This window comes from Notolepis coatsorum (assembly GCF_963971535.1).
Source record: "Notolepis coatsorum genome assembly, chromosome: 4".
NCBI lineage: Eukaryota > Metazoa > Chordata > Actinopteri > Aulopiformes > Paralepididae > Notolepis > Notolepis coatsorum.
The window spans coordinates 94115454-94132374 of record NC_140168.1 but is presented as its reverse complement, the minus strand read 5'-3'; the positions used below and the strand labels follow the sequence as shown (position 1 = coordinate 94132374).

Here is a 16921-nt window from a genome sequence, read left to right as displayed (position 1 = left end):
AGAAGGGCTGGGGTGAGTAGCGGTGCTATGGGTTAAACTCACTCTCACATCCTCAAAGACAGATAGACACGTTGCGAAGTAGTGAATTCACCTCTTGGTATAGCGGTCTGCGTTGGGCCGTGCTTTTGCAGTGGCATCCCCAGAGCTCTGGAACGAGCTGCCTCTGCATGTTAGGCAGCCCCCACTCTGCAGGTGTTCAAATCACACCTCAAAACACATTTATTTGCTCTGGCTTTTGGTTTTTAAACAGTTTTTGAGAGACCTGCCTTTTTTACGTGACATATTGTATATGTTTTTATTGTGTGCTTTTATTTATTTTTATGTTTTTATCTTATGTTGTGGGACTTGCACAGCACTTTGGTCAACTTTATTGTTTTTAATTGTGCTCTATAAATAAAGTGGATTGGATTGGATTTTCAATTAAGATTTGTTTTGCTTTGAGTCTGTGTCCCCTGTTCCGTCACACGACTCCTCTGTGTTCCCCTTCAGGTCTCCTACCATGGCAGGCGGGCTGTTTGCTGTGAGCAAGGCCTACTTCCAGTACCTGGGCACCTACGACATGGGCATGGAGGTGTGGGGCGGGGAGAACCTGGAGCTCTCGTTCAGGGTGAGTGAGTGAGGCGCCTCGGAGAGAGAGACAGGGCGGTGTAACGGTACATGTGTCCGTACCGAACCGTCTCCGTAATACTGGACCTTCGGTTCAGTACAGCGCTGTGTACCGAACTAATACAGCGTTACTTTAACCACTAACCAGGGTTTGCACAAGGTCCTTGAAGTGCTTAAAGTGCTTGATAAAAACATATATATATATATATATCTTTTTTAAAAGTCAAGGCCTGGAATTCCTTGAAAACAGCCCATTTTTTAACAAGGTGTTTAAAAAGTCCTTGATTTTCAAATCAACCATTCGCATTGAATGTTTTGTTCATCCATGATAAAATTGTTCTGAATCAAGAAATAATTTTTTTTTTAATTTAAAGCGTAACTGTAACTGAGGGGTACAATTCCCTGACTGTATTACTAGATATGATACTTACTACCACTACCTTTGTACTTAATATTCGGCCACCCAGTACTCGGCATAAATATATTATGATGAACACTGTCACGTAGATGAAACGGATCCAACACAAATGTACGAATTAGAAATAGGTCTTTATTTCTACACAGCGATGGTGTGTAGAGCAAGCACTTAATCAAATCAATCACATTTATGAATGGGAATTAGTATGCACTTTTATGGCAAGAGTATTCGTCGGTATATCAATAGAGAATGTCCAATCTCTGAAGGCGCAGGTGGTACATATACGACCTGGAATAGTTTAAGGAATAACAGCAATGATACTTTAATGATTATAGACTGGATACACTAGGGGGGGGTTAATCCGGTCGCTTGTAAGCCGACAGGAGTAGGAAGGGGGGGGGGGTAGAATCCGGCTGCCTCATCCGGCCAAGGGTATCCCAGGTGAACCCACTGTAGTGCCGTTCAATGCGCCGGCGATCCTTGGACCACAGATGAAAGCAGGTGGACTCTTTGTGGGCCGGCGTCCTCCGGTCCACGGAGGAGAGACGTGAAGCGACCTCGTCTTGCAGAGCGTCTCCTCACCTTGCGTCCTCTCCAGGGGGGGGGTTCCAACACACGGCAGTGTCGGGGGTCTTTATCCATGGAATAATCAACGTATACAAAGCATAATCCGTGCCTGGGAAGGCGGGCTGTCGTCGGTAGAATAATCCGGTATACAGGTCCACTCGCTCGTCGGCTCTGGGGCTCCTCGGGTGCAGCTTCACGTGGGGTCAACCACCCTGGATAAGCAGCCAGTTCTCTGCCCGAAACGATGGGGTACTGACTACGGTAGTATTCTCACCGCACGAAGCACTATATATTAACAGACTATTATTAGCTTAATAGACTACGTCCAACTCGACGATATAGTGCCAAATATGACTATTCAAATATTAATATACACGATGTCTCAATACCGATGGTAAGCCGAACTTGGCCTTACTCCCACACGTGGCGTCGCGGGGAGGCTTTACGTCTGTGACTCTATTGGAGGGTAAGAAACTGGACTGAAAAGGGAAGTCCTACTTTAGTAGCGCAGTATATATACGCACTATGAACAAATAGTCCCATTAGTGGTGCGGTAGCCAGATTCCTACGCGGAACTAGGACTTGTTCGTACATGTTGAGCGGTACGTTTGAACTGGGTCTGGGGGGTATGGCAGCCTGGCACCAAGGTCTCGACCAATAGTAGAATGGAGACTATTATGGGATGTTCAGTAGGCTAGAATGGATATTCAATGCATATTGTACAAGGAATATACAAGGGATATCAAGGAATATTAGAGAATATACAAATACAATTAAATATATATATATATAAATAAATATATATATTCGGTTTAATCTGGCCCTTCACAACAGCCACCCCCTGATTGGTCCCAGACCTAATCAGTTAAGCAGAGACAGATTAATCGCGTTGTCTATTTACACATAAGGGTTTGCTGGAGGGGTCAGTCAACTTCACAAAGTCATAGGGTTATAGGGTCATGGTCATCATCGATTGTGTCTGGGAGTCGGGGCAGTTCTATGAGCCTCGCCACGGGACGGGTGTAAGTGCGACCCTGGACGAGCACTTCAGCTGCTCGGACCTTGCCGTCGGCACCGGTGATCACTTTGCTTACGCGGCCGGCCGGCCACATAGCTCTGGGCAGTGATTGATCAATAATCATGACGACTGTTCCTTCTGTCAAATTGTCTCTCTCCTTTACCCACTTTTGGCGGGTCTGTAGAGACGGTAGGTAGTGCAGTAGGAATGTCCTTTGTTGTGCACTCTCTATGGTGGGGTCTGCGGAGATAACAGTGCTCAATCCACAGAACACAGGCTTCTTATTTTCCACCTCCTCTGGACTTGCTTCCCTCGGGATAGGCATGGGCCACTGTCCTTCCGGGAGTCTTAGGAATGCGGGGCCGTCACTGTAGACATTGCGACGGGTGAGGTCATCTAGGGGCATTCCCCGGGTGATGACGTCAGCTGGGTTCTGTTTTGTATCAACGTAGCGCCACTCTGTTTCTCCGGTTAACTCTTCGGTTAAGTCTTGAATCTCGGTGACTCTGACTCCCACGAAGACTTTGTACTTGCATGAGTCCGATTTGATCCAGGCGAGTACTGTCGTGGAATCTGACCACAGGATTGTTCTAGACACCGGTATGGTGAGCTCACGTTGGATGAGCGTGGCTAGGTGCGCTCCGGCTAGGGCTGCGCAGAGCTCTAGACGTGGGATAGATTGTTGCTTGCGTGGGGCTATTCTCGAGCGGGCGAGGACAAATGCTGTGTAGATCTCTCCCCCCCTTTCTTGGGCCCGCAAGTAGGCTACTGATCCGTATGCGACCTCTGAGGCGTCACTGAAGACGTGTAAGTCCATTTTACATGTCTCTGGCCTCACCGTGGGTGGGAAGTAGCTTCGGCGCATATTAACGCCTGGGAGTGAGTGGAGCTCCATCTCCCACTCTCTCCAGGTGGATGCAAGGGGTGCGGGAATGGGGTCGTCCCAGCCCTGGTCCTTGTCCCACAATGCTCGTACAATCATTTTTGCCCTGGTGGTGTACGGTAGAATACATCCTAGCGGGTCATATTGTCGGGCGAGTGTTGTGTACACACTCCGTCTGGTGGTCGGCGCCGCCGCCGGCCTTCCCTGGTCCGTAGTCAGGGGCTTGTGTCTGTAGTGAAGCGAATCTGTTTTGAATCGCCACACCAATCCCAGGGTCATCTCCTGGGCTTCTACCGGGATTGTAGCCATCCAGGTCTCGCTGCTGGCTGCCTTGTCCTCGGAGGAGAGGCTGCGCAGTACTTGCGGATCGCTGCTGGCCCACTGCCTGAGATCAAAGCCGCCTTTGATCAATGAGGCGCGGAGTTTAATCAGGAGAGCCTCGGCTTCTCCCTGGGTTGAAAGGCTTTGTAGACAGTTGTCTACGTAGAAGCTGTTCTTTACGCTGTGTCGGACCTCTTCGTCCGCTGCTGGGTCCTCTGCTACATGTTTCTGTAGTGCAAATGTAGCACAGCAGGGGCTGCACGTCGTTCCGAAGGGGAGGACTTCCCATTGGTAGATGGCTGGGTGCTCATCTCCTGGCTTCTCTCTCCATAGGAACCGTAACAGGGGCTTGTCCTCCTCTACTAATCTCACCTGCAGGAACATTCCTTTAATGTCCCCGCTGATGGCCACCTTTTCCTGGCGGAAGCGGAGTAGAACGCCGAGTAGGGAGGGGCCGAGTGTGGGACCGGGCAGTAACTCTTTATTCAGATTTTGGGATCCGATCTGGTAGCTGTAGTTAAATACTATGCGGTCTTTACCGTTGTGATGGACCTTGTGGTGAGGCACGTACCACGATTCAGTGGTCTGGTCAGCCTCTTTAATGTCCATCTTTGTGACGTGTCCCGCTGTGATGAGCTTCTCAATCTCAGCGCGGTATATACACTCTCTTGGGCGGGGTTCTTGGCTAAGCGCCGCTCCGTGTTCAGCAGGTACCGTTCTGTGGCGTCTGTCTTGGCGTGGAAAGTAGGCATTCCTTCTCGCCGCAGGAGTGGCGTGGCGTATCTCAACACGCCGTTGACCGGGACTCTCTTGGTCCCTGTCTCGAGGAGACGAATGGCGTAAATGTCATCTTTAGAGCGAATGTCTTTCTTTCCGTTCTTAAAGGGCATTTGTTCCAAGGTCCATAGCCGCTCTACGTGTTGCAGGAGTGCGGTTTCTCCCTCCGTGACTCGGGAGTGGAGACATCTAGTGGCTGTACTTCGGTTGAGAGATTTGGCGAGCGGGCCTTGGAGAGTCCATCCCAAACGGGTCTCGACTGCTGCAGGACAGCCTCGGGGTCCGGTATGAACCCGGTCTATCGGGACAATGAGGTCTGCATGGTCGGAGCCTATCAACAGGGTCGGCATAGCATTGTCTATGAGCGGGATCGGTAACTTGCGCAGATGTGCATATTTCTCCATCAGCTTGGCGACGGGGTATGTGTACCGCGACAGTCCTATTTCTTGGCTGGTGAAAGCGTCTGTAATCTGGTACCGTCGCTCAGGCTGGCCGCTTGCTGCGATAGAGAATGAGACATTCTCGCCCTTTATCGTCTTCAAATCTCGTCTTATTGTCCGAATTGTCATTTGGGTTTCGCTTCCCCGCAGCCCTAGCTGGGCCGCAGCGGAGGCGAGCAGCAGGGTGAATGGCGTAAATGTCATCTTTAGAGCGAATGTCTTTCTTTCCGTTCTTAAAGGGCATTTGTTCCAAGGTCCATAGCCGCTCTACGTGTTGCAGGAGTGCGGTTTCTCCCTCCGTGACTCGGGAGTGGAGACATCTAGTGGCTGTACTTCGGTTGAGAGATTTGGCGAGCGGGCCTTGGAGAGTCCATCCCAAACGGGTCTCGACTGCTGCAGGACAGCCTCGGGGTCCGGTATGAACCCGGTCTATCGGGACAATGAGGTCTGCATGGTCGGAGCCTATCAACAGGGTCGGCATAGCATTGTCTATGAGCGGGATCGGTAACTTGCGCAGATGTGCATATTTCTCCATCAGCTTGGCGACGGGGTATGTGTACCACGACAGTCCTATTTCTTGGCTGGTGAAAGCGTCTGTAATCTGGTACCGTCGCTCAGGCTGGCCGCTTGCTGCGATAGAGAATGAGACATTCTCGCCCTTTATCGTCTTCAAATCTCGTCTTATTGTCCGAATTGTCATTTGGGTTTCGCTTCCCCGCAGCCCTAGCTGGGCCGCAGCGGAGGCGAGCAGCAGGGTCTTCTCTGACCCGTCATCGAGGACGGCGTAAGTGTCCAGGACTTTATTCTGGTAGCTTAGTGTCACACGCACTACTTTTAGGAGTACTCGGGCTCCACTGCTGCTGGCGGGATCGATGTACATGACGCTCGCTTTGCTGCTGGATGGTGCGGGTGAAGGGCGCCGTCTGTTACTGTCGTGAAGTATGTCCAGATGGGCTCCATCGCACTTGGTGCACCTTTTCTTTAAGCGGCATTCGGCTGCCATGTGTGAGCGCGCACAGCGAAAACAGCGCTTGTTGGACTTTATCCATTGACTTGCTTCCTCCGCGTTCAGCTTGGGGAAGGAGTCACATTGCGCTAGCCAGTGTTCTTTCTCACAGTAGGGGCACACTATCTTCCACTTCTCCGTTCTGGAGGGGGTACTGTGGCTCCTGCTGCTCGGTACTGACTCCGATTGGTGCATCACAGTCACCGATCTTCTTCCATCATTTAGTCGTCTGGTTCCTTCTCTGGAGCCAGGGGTGCTCCGTCCGAATGTATCTAGCCGTAGGCTGCTGACTTCTCTCGCCAGGAAGTCTGCTAGATCGAGGAGGTTCGGTTCGGGGCCATTCGGGTCTCGGTGGTCTCTCTGTCGCCTAAAACGCTCCTGTCGAGCGGGCGGCAGCTTCTCCAAGATCCTTTCCACATTTGAGTTGGCGTAAAGTTCATGCCTCCCCTTCTCTCTCTGCGCTCCCAACATCCCTACCAGGGACTGCACTCTGATGGACAGGTCGTCCAGTGCTCGATTGTCTATTGCTGGGGGTAAGCGGTCGATGTGTCGGATCTCCTGGATCACGTAATCCCATATGCGCCCATACCTCTGGTCCAATGCTACCAGCGCTGCTGTGTATGGGGTGGTGGAAGTCGCGTAGGTGAGCGCTATATTATGTGCGCGGGGTACCTTTAAGTGCTTCAGTAGGATGGCGTATTTATGGCGTTCATCCAATACATCCACCAACATGGTCTCCAGACACATGCGGAGTTCTGTGTACTGGGCCCGGTTCTCTTGGGTGAAGTCGGGTACCATAGGCGTGCCAATGTATGACGCTGACTGTGGATACATCGGCGAGTGTTGGGGGAGAGGCCTCCTAGGCGAGTCTCCTCCCGCTCCTTGGTATGGGCTGGTACCGGCAGTGTACCATGGCCCGCTTGTCCAGGTGCTGTTCCTCGGTGCGGGTTGTGCGTCGTGCTCACCCGGGTATAGAGTCGGGGGTCTGTAGCGCAGCTCCGCGGGAGTATAGCCTGGGCTGTACCGGACCTCCTGGTCCGGTAGAGTACTGTGCTGTCGTCGGGCGTGGTTCTCCTCCTCTTCGTCTTCAGTTAGGTCATCCAGGGCTTGTAGTCTCTGGTTTAGCCTCTCCACAGGATATGCTGCTCCTTCCCGGTTGCTAGGTCTCGCTTGGACCGGTGGGGGGAGGTGGTCTGTGGGGGGTATAGACCTCGTCTGTTGGTCAAGTTCAGGGTTGTTTACTCGGCTAGGGGATGCCGCCCTGGAGGTGTGTCTAGACGAGTTCCTGGAGCCTCTGGCGGAGGGAGAGGGTGTTGTCCGTCTGATCAGCTGTTCTATTAGTTGCGCTTGCTGTCTGTCGCGCTCTGCGTCCCGTAGAGCACCAGCAGCTGCTCGCTGGCTGTCTGCTCGGTCTCGGGCCACATTCTCTTCCCTCTGAATGCGTCTTATTTCTAGACGTATATGCTCTTCTTCGCTCCGCTGCTGGATCTGCAGTCGGTCGCGTTCAGCAGCGGCGTTCAGGCTGATGAGGAAGGCCTGCTGTAGGGTCCTCTCTGCCTCGCTGGGGGAAGGCGGTTGTATAGGGGAGCCTTCCCTCGGGGTACTCCTTGCGGAGCCTTGGAGCTCTATCTCCACGGTGCTCTCCCCGTCTTCTTCCGTGCCGAGTTCTGTCTCGGTAGCGTTGTATTCCTCCCGGGACTCATCGGGGACTACTTCTTCAGTACTGGCGGGGTGTGAAGTCATGTCTGGTTCCCACTGGTCCCCACCGTGAACTTGGTCAGTTACATTAGAACCCGTAGGGGCCTCTATGGTCGGGGTAGTCTGGGCGTTGGGGTTAGACATACTTTTACTTTCTAGTTTTGCCGCGTTTACTGTTAGTAGAAGACTAGGTTGTTGACTGACAGCGTAAGCCTCTAAGTACTGAGGGAGCCGTCGTTCGCGCTGCGGGCGTTGGTTAGGAGGATCGTTTCGTGGAGTGTTCATCATAGGCCATTTCAATATTAATAACACTATATTAATATTACACTAATTACCCTCCGGCTCGAAGGACCAATTGTAACTGAGGGGTACAATTCCCTGACTGTATTACTAGATATGATACTTACTACCACTACCTTTGTACTTAATATTCGGCCACCCAGTACTCGGCATAAATATATTATGATGAACACTGTCACGTAGATGAAACGGATCCAACACAAATGTACGAATTAGAAATAGGTCTTTATTTCTACACAGCGATGGTGTGTAGAGCAAGCACTTAATCAAATCAATCACATTTATGAATGGGAATTAGTATGCACTTTTATGGCAAGTGTATTCGTCGGTATATCAATAGAGAATGTCCAATCTCTGAAGGCGCAGGTGGTACATATACGACCTGGAATAGTTTAAGGAATAACAGCAATGATACTTTAATGATTATAGACTGGATACACTAGGGGGGGGTTAATCCGGTCGCTTGTAAGCCGACAGGAGTAGGAAGGGGGGGGGGGGGTAGAATCCGGCTGCCTCATCCGGCCAAGGGTATCCCAGGTGAACCCACTGTAGTGCCGTTCAATGCGCCGGCGATCCTTGGACCACAGATGAAAGCAGGTGGACTCTTTGTGGGCCGGCGTCCTCCGGTCCACGGAGGAGAGACGTGAAGCGACCTCGTCTTGCAGAGCGTCTCCTCACCTTGCGTCCTCTCCAGGGGGGGGGTTCCAACATACGGCAGTGTCGGGGGTCTTTATCCATGGAATAATCAACGTATACAAAGCATAATCCGTGCCTGGGAAGGCGGGCTGTCGTCGGTAGAATAATCCGGTATACAGGTCCACTCGCTCGTCGGCTCTGGGGCTCCTCGGGTGCAGCTTCACGTGGGGTCAACCACCCTGGATAAGCAGCCAGTTCTCTGCCCGAAACGATGGGGTACTGACTACAGTAGTATTCTCACCGCACGAAGCACTATATATTAACAGACTATTATTAGCTTAATAGACTACGTCCAACTCGACGATATAGTGCCAAATATGACTATTCAAATATTAATATACACGATGTCTCAATACCGATGGTAAGCCGAACTTGGCCTTACTCCCACACGTGGCGTCGCGGGGAGGCTTTACGTCTGTGACTCTATTGGAGGGTAAGAAACTGGACTGAAAAGGGAAGTCCTACTTTAGTAGCGCAGTATATATACCCACTATGAACAAATAGTCCCATTAGTGGTGCGGTAGCCAGATTCCTACGCGGAACTAGGACTTGTTCGTACATGTTGAGCGGTACGTTTGAACTGGGTCTGGGGGGTATGGCAGCCTGGCACCAAGGTCTCGACCAATAGTAGAATGGAGACTATTATGGGATGTTCAGTAGGCTAGAATGGATATTCAATGCATATTGTACAAGGAATATACAAGGGATATCAAGGAATATTAGAGAATATACAAATACAATTAAATATATATATATAAATAAATATATATATTCGGTTTAATCTGGCCCTTCACAACAGTAACTAATTGTCGGAAATTAGTTTTAAAGGTCCCATGCATTATAAATGGCCTTTTCCAGTGTTTAGCATTGTTTCCTAGCAATTGGGGATTATATCAATGTGGTCTGTGTCGTTAATTATCATATTGACTCATCAGTCTAGTCTCAAATTCACGAGATCTTCCCTCACTCAACTAAGCTGACTCGCAATGCGACGTAGCAAGGCGCTGATTGAGCTGATTGTGATCTGATTGGCTCTGTGGTTGTAGTCACCGCCCACAATTCGCTCAACAACAGAGCAGTGGATTACTTCCTCAAACGGGTTGCGCGGGTGCCAAGAGGGGGAGAGGGATACGGAGCAACGTGAGCATTTACACACAAACCCAACTGTGTGTGTGTGTGTTTTCAATTTACAGATGTGTTCCATAGAATCACAGGAATTGTGTAAAGTTGCCCAAATAGTGAAAGGAATAGCAATGCATGTCCCCTTTAAGCCAAACATATTGGATCAGATTTTTTTTCTATAAAAACATTTAAAAGTTAATTGTATCCTTTTAAATGCCCTTTTAAAATGAAAAATAGTGCTTGGAAAAGTACTTGAAAGTCCTTGAATTTCATTTTGCAATGTCTGTGGGAACCCTGACTAACGGAACACACGCATTCCTTTTTTTTTTTTTTTTGCATGTACGGTGTGCCCCTCCTTCCCAAAATATAATTTGTGCCAAAGGGCCGGATTGTGCCCACGCACACCACTGAGAGATTACCTGTAAGGCTGTAATTTAGCATAGCCTCATACTATGGCGAACAAACGGCCAGCCAGAGCTAGAAGGGCTTTTGTGTACGTTACACCCCTAGAGAGAGAGAGAGACCAGAGAGGTTTACCACGGAGCAGATGCTGCTGCTAATCTCTCTCCAAACAACATCTTTTATGTGTACCAGCTTCACCGCATGAGATCTGAGAAGCCTTCAAAGCTACGGGGTTTGAGAACTGTACGAAAAGTGCATACTTAAAAAAGCGTTCAAATACTTTACTGTACAAGTGTAAACATTTCCTAAAACTTAACAGCCGTGCACAAATTATTTGAGTTTACAAAATATTGAGAGTTAAAGAATATTAACTTTGTTCCTTGTGTTGTGTTCATTCCATTTTATATACTAGCTTTAAAGGGGTAGTTGTGTTGTGTTAATTCCATTTTATATGCTATCTTTAAAGGGGTAGTTGTGTTGTGGTAATTACATCTTATATACTAGCTTTAAAGGGGTAGTTCTGTTTTTTCCCCTACTTGCCAATGATGCTATTGATTGGTCCTTTTTCAACGCAATCCATGCTTTTCCTTATAACTAGCTCCGGATAGCTGGCCACAAACGAGGTGTGAGGTCAAAGGAGTCAAGCTCCTGTTTGTACTGGTTGCTGACTGAAGCTGACTGAAATCTGCTTTGCGTGCACCGTGTGGAGTACATTTCAGTGAGCCTCGCTCAGCCTGTGGCAGACAGGTGCTCGACCCCATTGACTTTGCATTGAGCTTTAGTTCACGCCGGAGCTAGCATGAGGATTGTGCAGCTGATCCTTTGATGCCACTTAGCTCAGGGATTGACCTCCAACACGCTCTGAAGAGGGAGATGCTCCCCTCTGTTGCAGAGTTCAGGACCTCAAACCACTGTCTGTCAAGTGGGGATGTGCATGACTGACCAATCATTTTAGAATAGTCTACTGCCAAACATTGAAAAAACACTAAATTGTTATTTTCTGTTTCAGTTTAAATTCAGTTAAAATGTTCAGTTTCAGTTGAATTCAGTTATTCTTTTAAATAGAATGGATCATTAAAATCAAAGGGTATTGCAAAAAGAATATTATAAAAAATATTATTGTAAAAATATTATTCTGTATGTAATGTGTGGTCACTGTAAATGAGGGAAACTACAGTGCCTTCATGAGTATAAATAAAGGTTTGAAATTTAATTAAATTAAATCAATACGGCTAGGGTTCCAAAAGATCTGAACTATCCTTTTTAAGATTTACAGTTTTTTTTACTGCAAATATTTTTTTTTTTTGCAGTAATACGCAATCTTTCATGCACTGTTAAAAACATGAAATAAACACAAAAAGTGCAACAAAAGTGCAACTAGGGCTAAAAACCCAATGAAATAAAATAATAATAAATAATATATGCTTCTTAGCAGACTTCTTAGCTTAACATAACAGACCTACAGTAAGTTTGGGGGAACTAATGGGATAACTAGGGATGCAACAAAAGTGCAACTAGGGCTAAAAACTAGGGATGTCCCGATCGCCTTTTTTTGCTTCGGATCCGATCCCGATCATGTGATTTTAAATATCTATCGATCCGATCGTTTCCGATCCGATCTTTCACATTAGTAATCAATTTTGACGCATTTTTGTCAGAAACTGGCAGAGCGAGACAAGCCCATCTGTTGCCTATAATAGTCCGGGGCGCGAGCGCGGAGGCGTTTGTTATTACATTCACCCTGAGAAATGTGCTTCTGCTTCATATGAGAAATATTAAAAGTTTCAATATATGTTTGCACATTAGTATACATTCAGTGTTCGACTTACGTAATGGTCCATTCTGGTCTGAAACGCCGACGATAATCCTCAGTCACATAACGTTATCCTCCAGGTGAAAAGTTAGTCTGAAAACTTCGCCTCCAGCATGTCCTCCTTGCAAACATTGCAACTGGCTTGACTTTCTATTTTAAAATGCTTAGTTCCAAACCTCTGACATTAAGTCTAGCTGCTCAAGTCAGTGGATATTAACCGTGTTTCGGGAGCGACGTGTTGTACTGTTGTTGTTGTGATGTGGTCGAGCGTGAGCGTGTAGCGTGTAGCGCTTAAAGGGAATGTGTTTGTTGCAACGGTGAAAATTAAAGGGGAATGTGTTTGTTGTGGAAAATTATTCTGCTCTGTGTGACAATAAATACATTAATGATGATATATTATATGTAATTTAAAACCAAAACTAAGGCCTCCGTATGAGTTTAAGACGTGGACATGGTCATGTTTGTTGAATAAAATTTTTCTTTTTTTGACTGCCGATTTTTATTATTATGTTTTCCCGATCCCCGAGCCTCTGAAAAGCACGTGATCGACGCCGATTCCGATCGCGTGATCGGATCGGGACATCCCTACTAAAAACACAATGAAATATAATAATAATAATAATAATAAGTAATTATGCTTCTTAGCAGACTTCTTAGCTTAACATAACATACCTACAATAAGTTTGGGGGAACTAATGGGATAACTGGGGATGCAACAAAAGTGCAACTAGGGCTAAAAACACAATGAAATAAAATAATAATAATAATAATAAATAATATATCCTTCTTAGCAGACTTCTTAGCTTGACATCCCAGTGAACTAATGGGATAACTGGGGATGTTGTTTGCTCCTGACAAGAGTCTCAAAGTCTGGGGTGATGGTAGACAAAGCAACTCTGAGGTCATGCTCAATGTCCAATCTGTTCCTCTGCTTTGTCTTCAGCTGGACCAGAGCTGAGAAGCCACTTTCACAAAGATAGGTAGTAAAAAAAAAAAAAAATACAGATTTTTTTTTTACACACTCAGGTCGCGACCCACCAGTTGAGAAACACTGGTGTAAACAACATCGATAAAATGTACTGTCGTTTAAGTTAGTAAGTTGTTTACATAGTACTGTGACTAGGACCAAACAATTAAGATCAACTAACGAATTAAAAAAGGCTGTAGCAAAAAAAAAAAGAAGATCTTTCTCAAGACGATCGGCTACGCTGAAGACTGTGACACGGAGATGCTCTCCATTATGTATTCGGTGGAATGGCCCTTTTTAGGAAGAGGGGCCGACTTCAGCAGAAAGCAGGGAAGCCGGTCGTCTGCATGTAATTACAGCCCATAATAAACATCTCCACGGGGACGTCAGAACCTCACTGAAGCAATGAGGAAAAAGACTACAGCTGTTTGAAAGATGTTTCAACTGCTTGAAACCTGACATGTAAACTGGGAAACTTTAACTTGGGACACGTTTCGAAAACGTCATCCATCATCACTCCCTTGTTTCCATTCTGTCAGTGAGTTCTTATGAAAGACCGGTTGTTTGTTCATCTGACTGTAAAGAGGCTTTAAAGTAGTCCTACATACTTAAATATTATGCTTAAAATTACATTAACACATTGACTGCCACGATTCTATCCATCAATGTAGGCTCACTGCCACCAGTCTAAGCCTATGGAGATGTTCACCTTCTTTGCAGGGCTATAACTTTTTAAATTGTATTGCTAAATTGCAGTGAAAAGAATAAACAATCAAGCTGAAAGTAACGTTACTGTCCTCTTACCGTTCGCCGATGAGACTGGAGGAAAAAGATCCCACTTATTTGACGTTGATCGACTAGATCCATTTCCGGTTTGTATGGCGCAATAAACGCCCAAATCATATCGATTATTGAGTTATGGCAGCGATCCATATGCACGCCAGTGTGTGTCTGTAGTCCCGCAACGATATGTGACTGCCGGACGGATTTCCCAGATGCACAGAGATCACCAGATCCACTTCCGGTTGTAACTCGCCCGATCATCCACCAGGCGGCAGTATTGAGGCATTGCACTGTTGTGCAGAGTCCCACTGTATCACCAGAGGCTGGGTGGCGGAATTATGAATGCCATGGCGAAAAAATTAAATATGATCTCAATAACGTCGTACAGCGTGGTTTGGCAGAATTCGCATGACCAGCAAACCTGTCGTAAGCCGTTTTTGGCGGTCAATGTGTTAACTTCTATGGTTCTCGTCCTCTGAACTAAAAACGTCTGCACGCTTTCTGGCAATACTCTGCTTTTTGCCTTGTACATAACTAATAATATCTGTAACTCAACTATATCGCGCCGGCTCCCTGTGACCATATATGGCATCCTCCTGTTCCTCTCCTCATCATGGTTCACCTGCTCAGTCACCATGGACCCCTGCCTGCTCTGCCCTCTCTCACCCTGGACCCCTGCTCTGCCCCCTCTCACCATGGACCCCTGCCTGCTCTGCCCTCTCTCACCCTGGACCCCTGCCTGCTCTGCCCTCTCTCACCCTGGACCCCTGTCTGCTCTGCCCCCTCTCACCCTGGACCCCTGCTCTGCCCCCTCTCACCCTGGACCCCTGCTCTGCCCCCTCTCTCTCTCTGGACCCCTGCTCTGCCCCCTCTCACCCTGGACCCCTGCTCTGCCCCCTCTCACCCTGTACCCCTGCTCTGCCCCCTCTCTCTCTCTGGACCCCTGCTCTGCCCCCTCTCACCCTGGACCCCTGCTCTGCCCCCTCTCACCCTGGACCCCTGCTCTGCCCCCTCTCTCTCTCTGGACCCCTGCTCTGCCCCCTCTCTCTCTGGACCCCTACTCTGCCCCCTCTCTCTGGACCCCTGCTCTGCCCCCTCTCTCTCTGGACCCCTGCTCTGCCCCCTCTCTCTGGACCCCTGCTCTGCCCCCTCTCTCTGGACCCCTGCTCTGCCCCCTCTCTCTCTGGACCCCTGCTCTGCCCCCTCTCTCTCTGGACCCCTGCTCTGCCCCCTCTCTCTCTCTGGACCCCTGCTCTGCCCCCTCTCTCTCTCTCTCTGGACCCCTGCTCTCCCTCTCTCTCTCTGGACCCCTGCTCTGCCCCCTCTCTCTCTCTCTCTGGACCCCTGTTCTCTCTCTCTCTCTGGACCCCTGCTCTCCCTCTCTCTCTCTGGACCCCTGCTCTGCCCCCTCTCTCTCTCTCTCTGGACCCCTGCTCTCCCTCTCTCTCTCTGGACCCCTGCTCTGCCCCCTCTCTCTCTCTGGACCCCTGCTCTGCCCCCTCTCTCTCTCTGAACCCCTGCTCTGCCCCCTCTCTCTCTCTGGACCCCTGCTCTGCCCCCTCTCTCTCTCTGGACCCCTGCTCTGCCCCCTCTCTCTCTCTGGACCCCTGCTATGCCCCCTCTCTCTCTCTGGACCCCTGCCCCACACTGTCTTCATAAACCAAGTCAACTGAACTAAACTAAGAGGCTTTAGAAGCGAGGCAGTGGAACACGTAACGTAACAGAAACCACACAAGGTTCTATCGCCACGTCATCCCAAAACCACAAACAGTTTTTATCATAGTTTCGTGAAGCGTCCGATTCTTCTTTATCAATCTCGGCCGCACAGTGCGGTGTGCGAGACAGACGGTGTCGGATTACGGTGTACGGTTTCATCAGAATCCACACCCCTCATTTAGGTAATGCACCATTCCTTGTTGCGGCATCGGTGTTCCCTTTCGCTTGTTTGCGTCAATCACACGGCCGCCAGTTTTTGGTGTCGGTGTGCGGGTCTGTCCCTTGCTTGTAGGACTGTGTGTGAAAAGGCATTGTGATAGTTTGTGCGTATGATTTAGTGTGCGCATGTGTGGTTCCAGTGTGTGTGCAAAGTGTGTGAGGATGAAGGGTCTGTCCTCCTGAGTAATGTGTTGCGTAGGAGGAGGTAAAACGCTGCTCAATGGGACTTGGAACGGGGCATCATTTATGTTTTGGGAATTGGTTTGCAATAGTGTTTTTTGGGGGATACTAGAAGGGAATATAAGATGGAAAATAATTGTCAACTCAACAGCCGTTCTAGCGATGGATATATTATAATGCGTTTTTGCTTTTCTATAATTGGAACATGACTCAAACAAGTATTTTCAAAGCTACCTAGTTAGTGACCGGCCACATCTCTCTCTCTATCCCCTCTGCTTTTGTGTTGCTATGGCAGCGAGAGAGAATAAAGCAATTACACGATGCAAAATTGATACCATAAATCAGAAGGCGTATTCAAAATGCAGTCAAATGTCTCTCTGCCGACGGGATCAAATCGGCATGGCAACCGAATGAACCCTTTCACTACCACACTACCAAAGGGTTAACCCTTTCACTGCGACATACAGAATGTTAACCCCTTCACTACCACACTACAGAATGTTAACCCTTTCACTGCCACACTACAGTAACGGTAACCGTCGGCAGTGTGACAGTAAAGGGTTAACCTTCTGTAGTGTGGCAGTGAAAGGGTTAACCTGCTGTTGTGTGACAGTGAAAGGGTTAAACGTTTGGTAGTGCGGCAGTGAAAGGGTTAAAGCACTTTGATTGGATGTTTGAAACCCTCCTTTAAAATATGACATCTGTCGTGATATTTTCTTTAGCTCAGGATTTGGCCCAAATGTTCATAATAATAATAATAATAATTGGTTCATTATTCTCTACAATTCCATAGTGAGTAGAAGTACCCAACAGACCTATAGATTAGATTAGATTTTATTCAAATGTATTGTCATTACATTACAAGTATGCATAAGGTAGTGTTATTGTCCTTTTTAGGTTCCTAGTAGTTGTAGTTGGATGTCTGGCAGCAGTCCCTGCCCACTGTTGTGGAGCCTGATGGCCGCTGGTATGAAGGACTGGCCGAGGCG

The 16921-nt window shown here is 48.2% G+C and overlaps 1 protein-coding gene across 1 annotated transcript in view; it reads left to right on the top strand.

Annotated features, from left to right (window-relative positions):
* poc1bl (POC1 centriolar protein homolog B (Chlamydomonas), like) overlaps window positions 1–16921 on the top strand; it is a 157444-nt gene that overhangs the window by 106482 nt on the left and 34041 nt on the right. The window contains exon 6 of the mRNA XM_084312583.1: window positions 490–607. Coding sequence (XP_084168709.1) covers window positions 490–607 — 118 coding nt within the window. The remainder of the gene's footprint in view (window positions 1–489; window positions 608–16921) is intronic.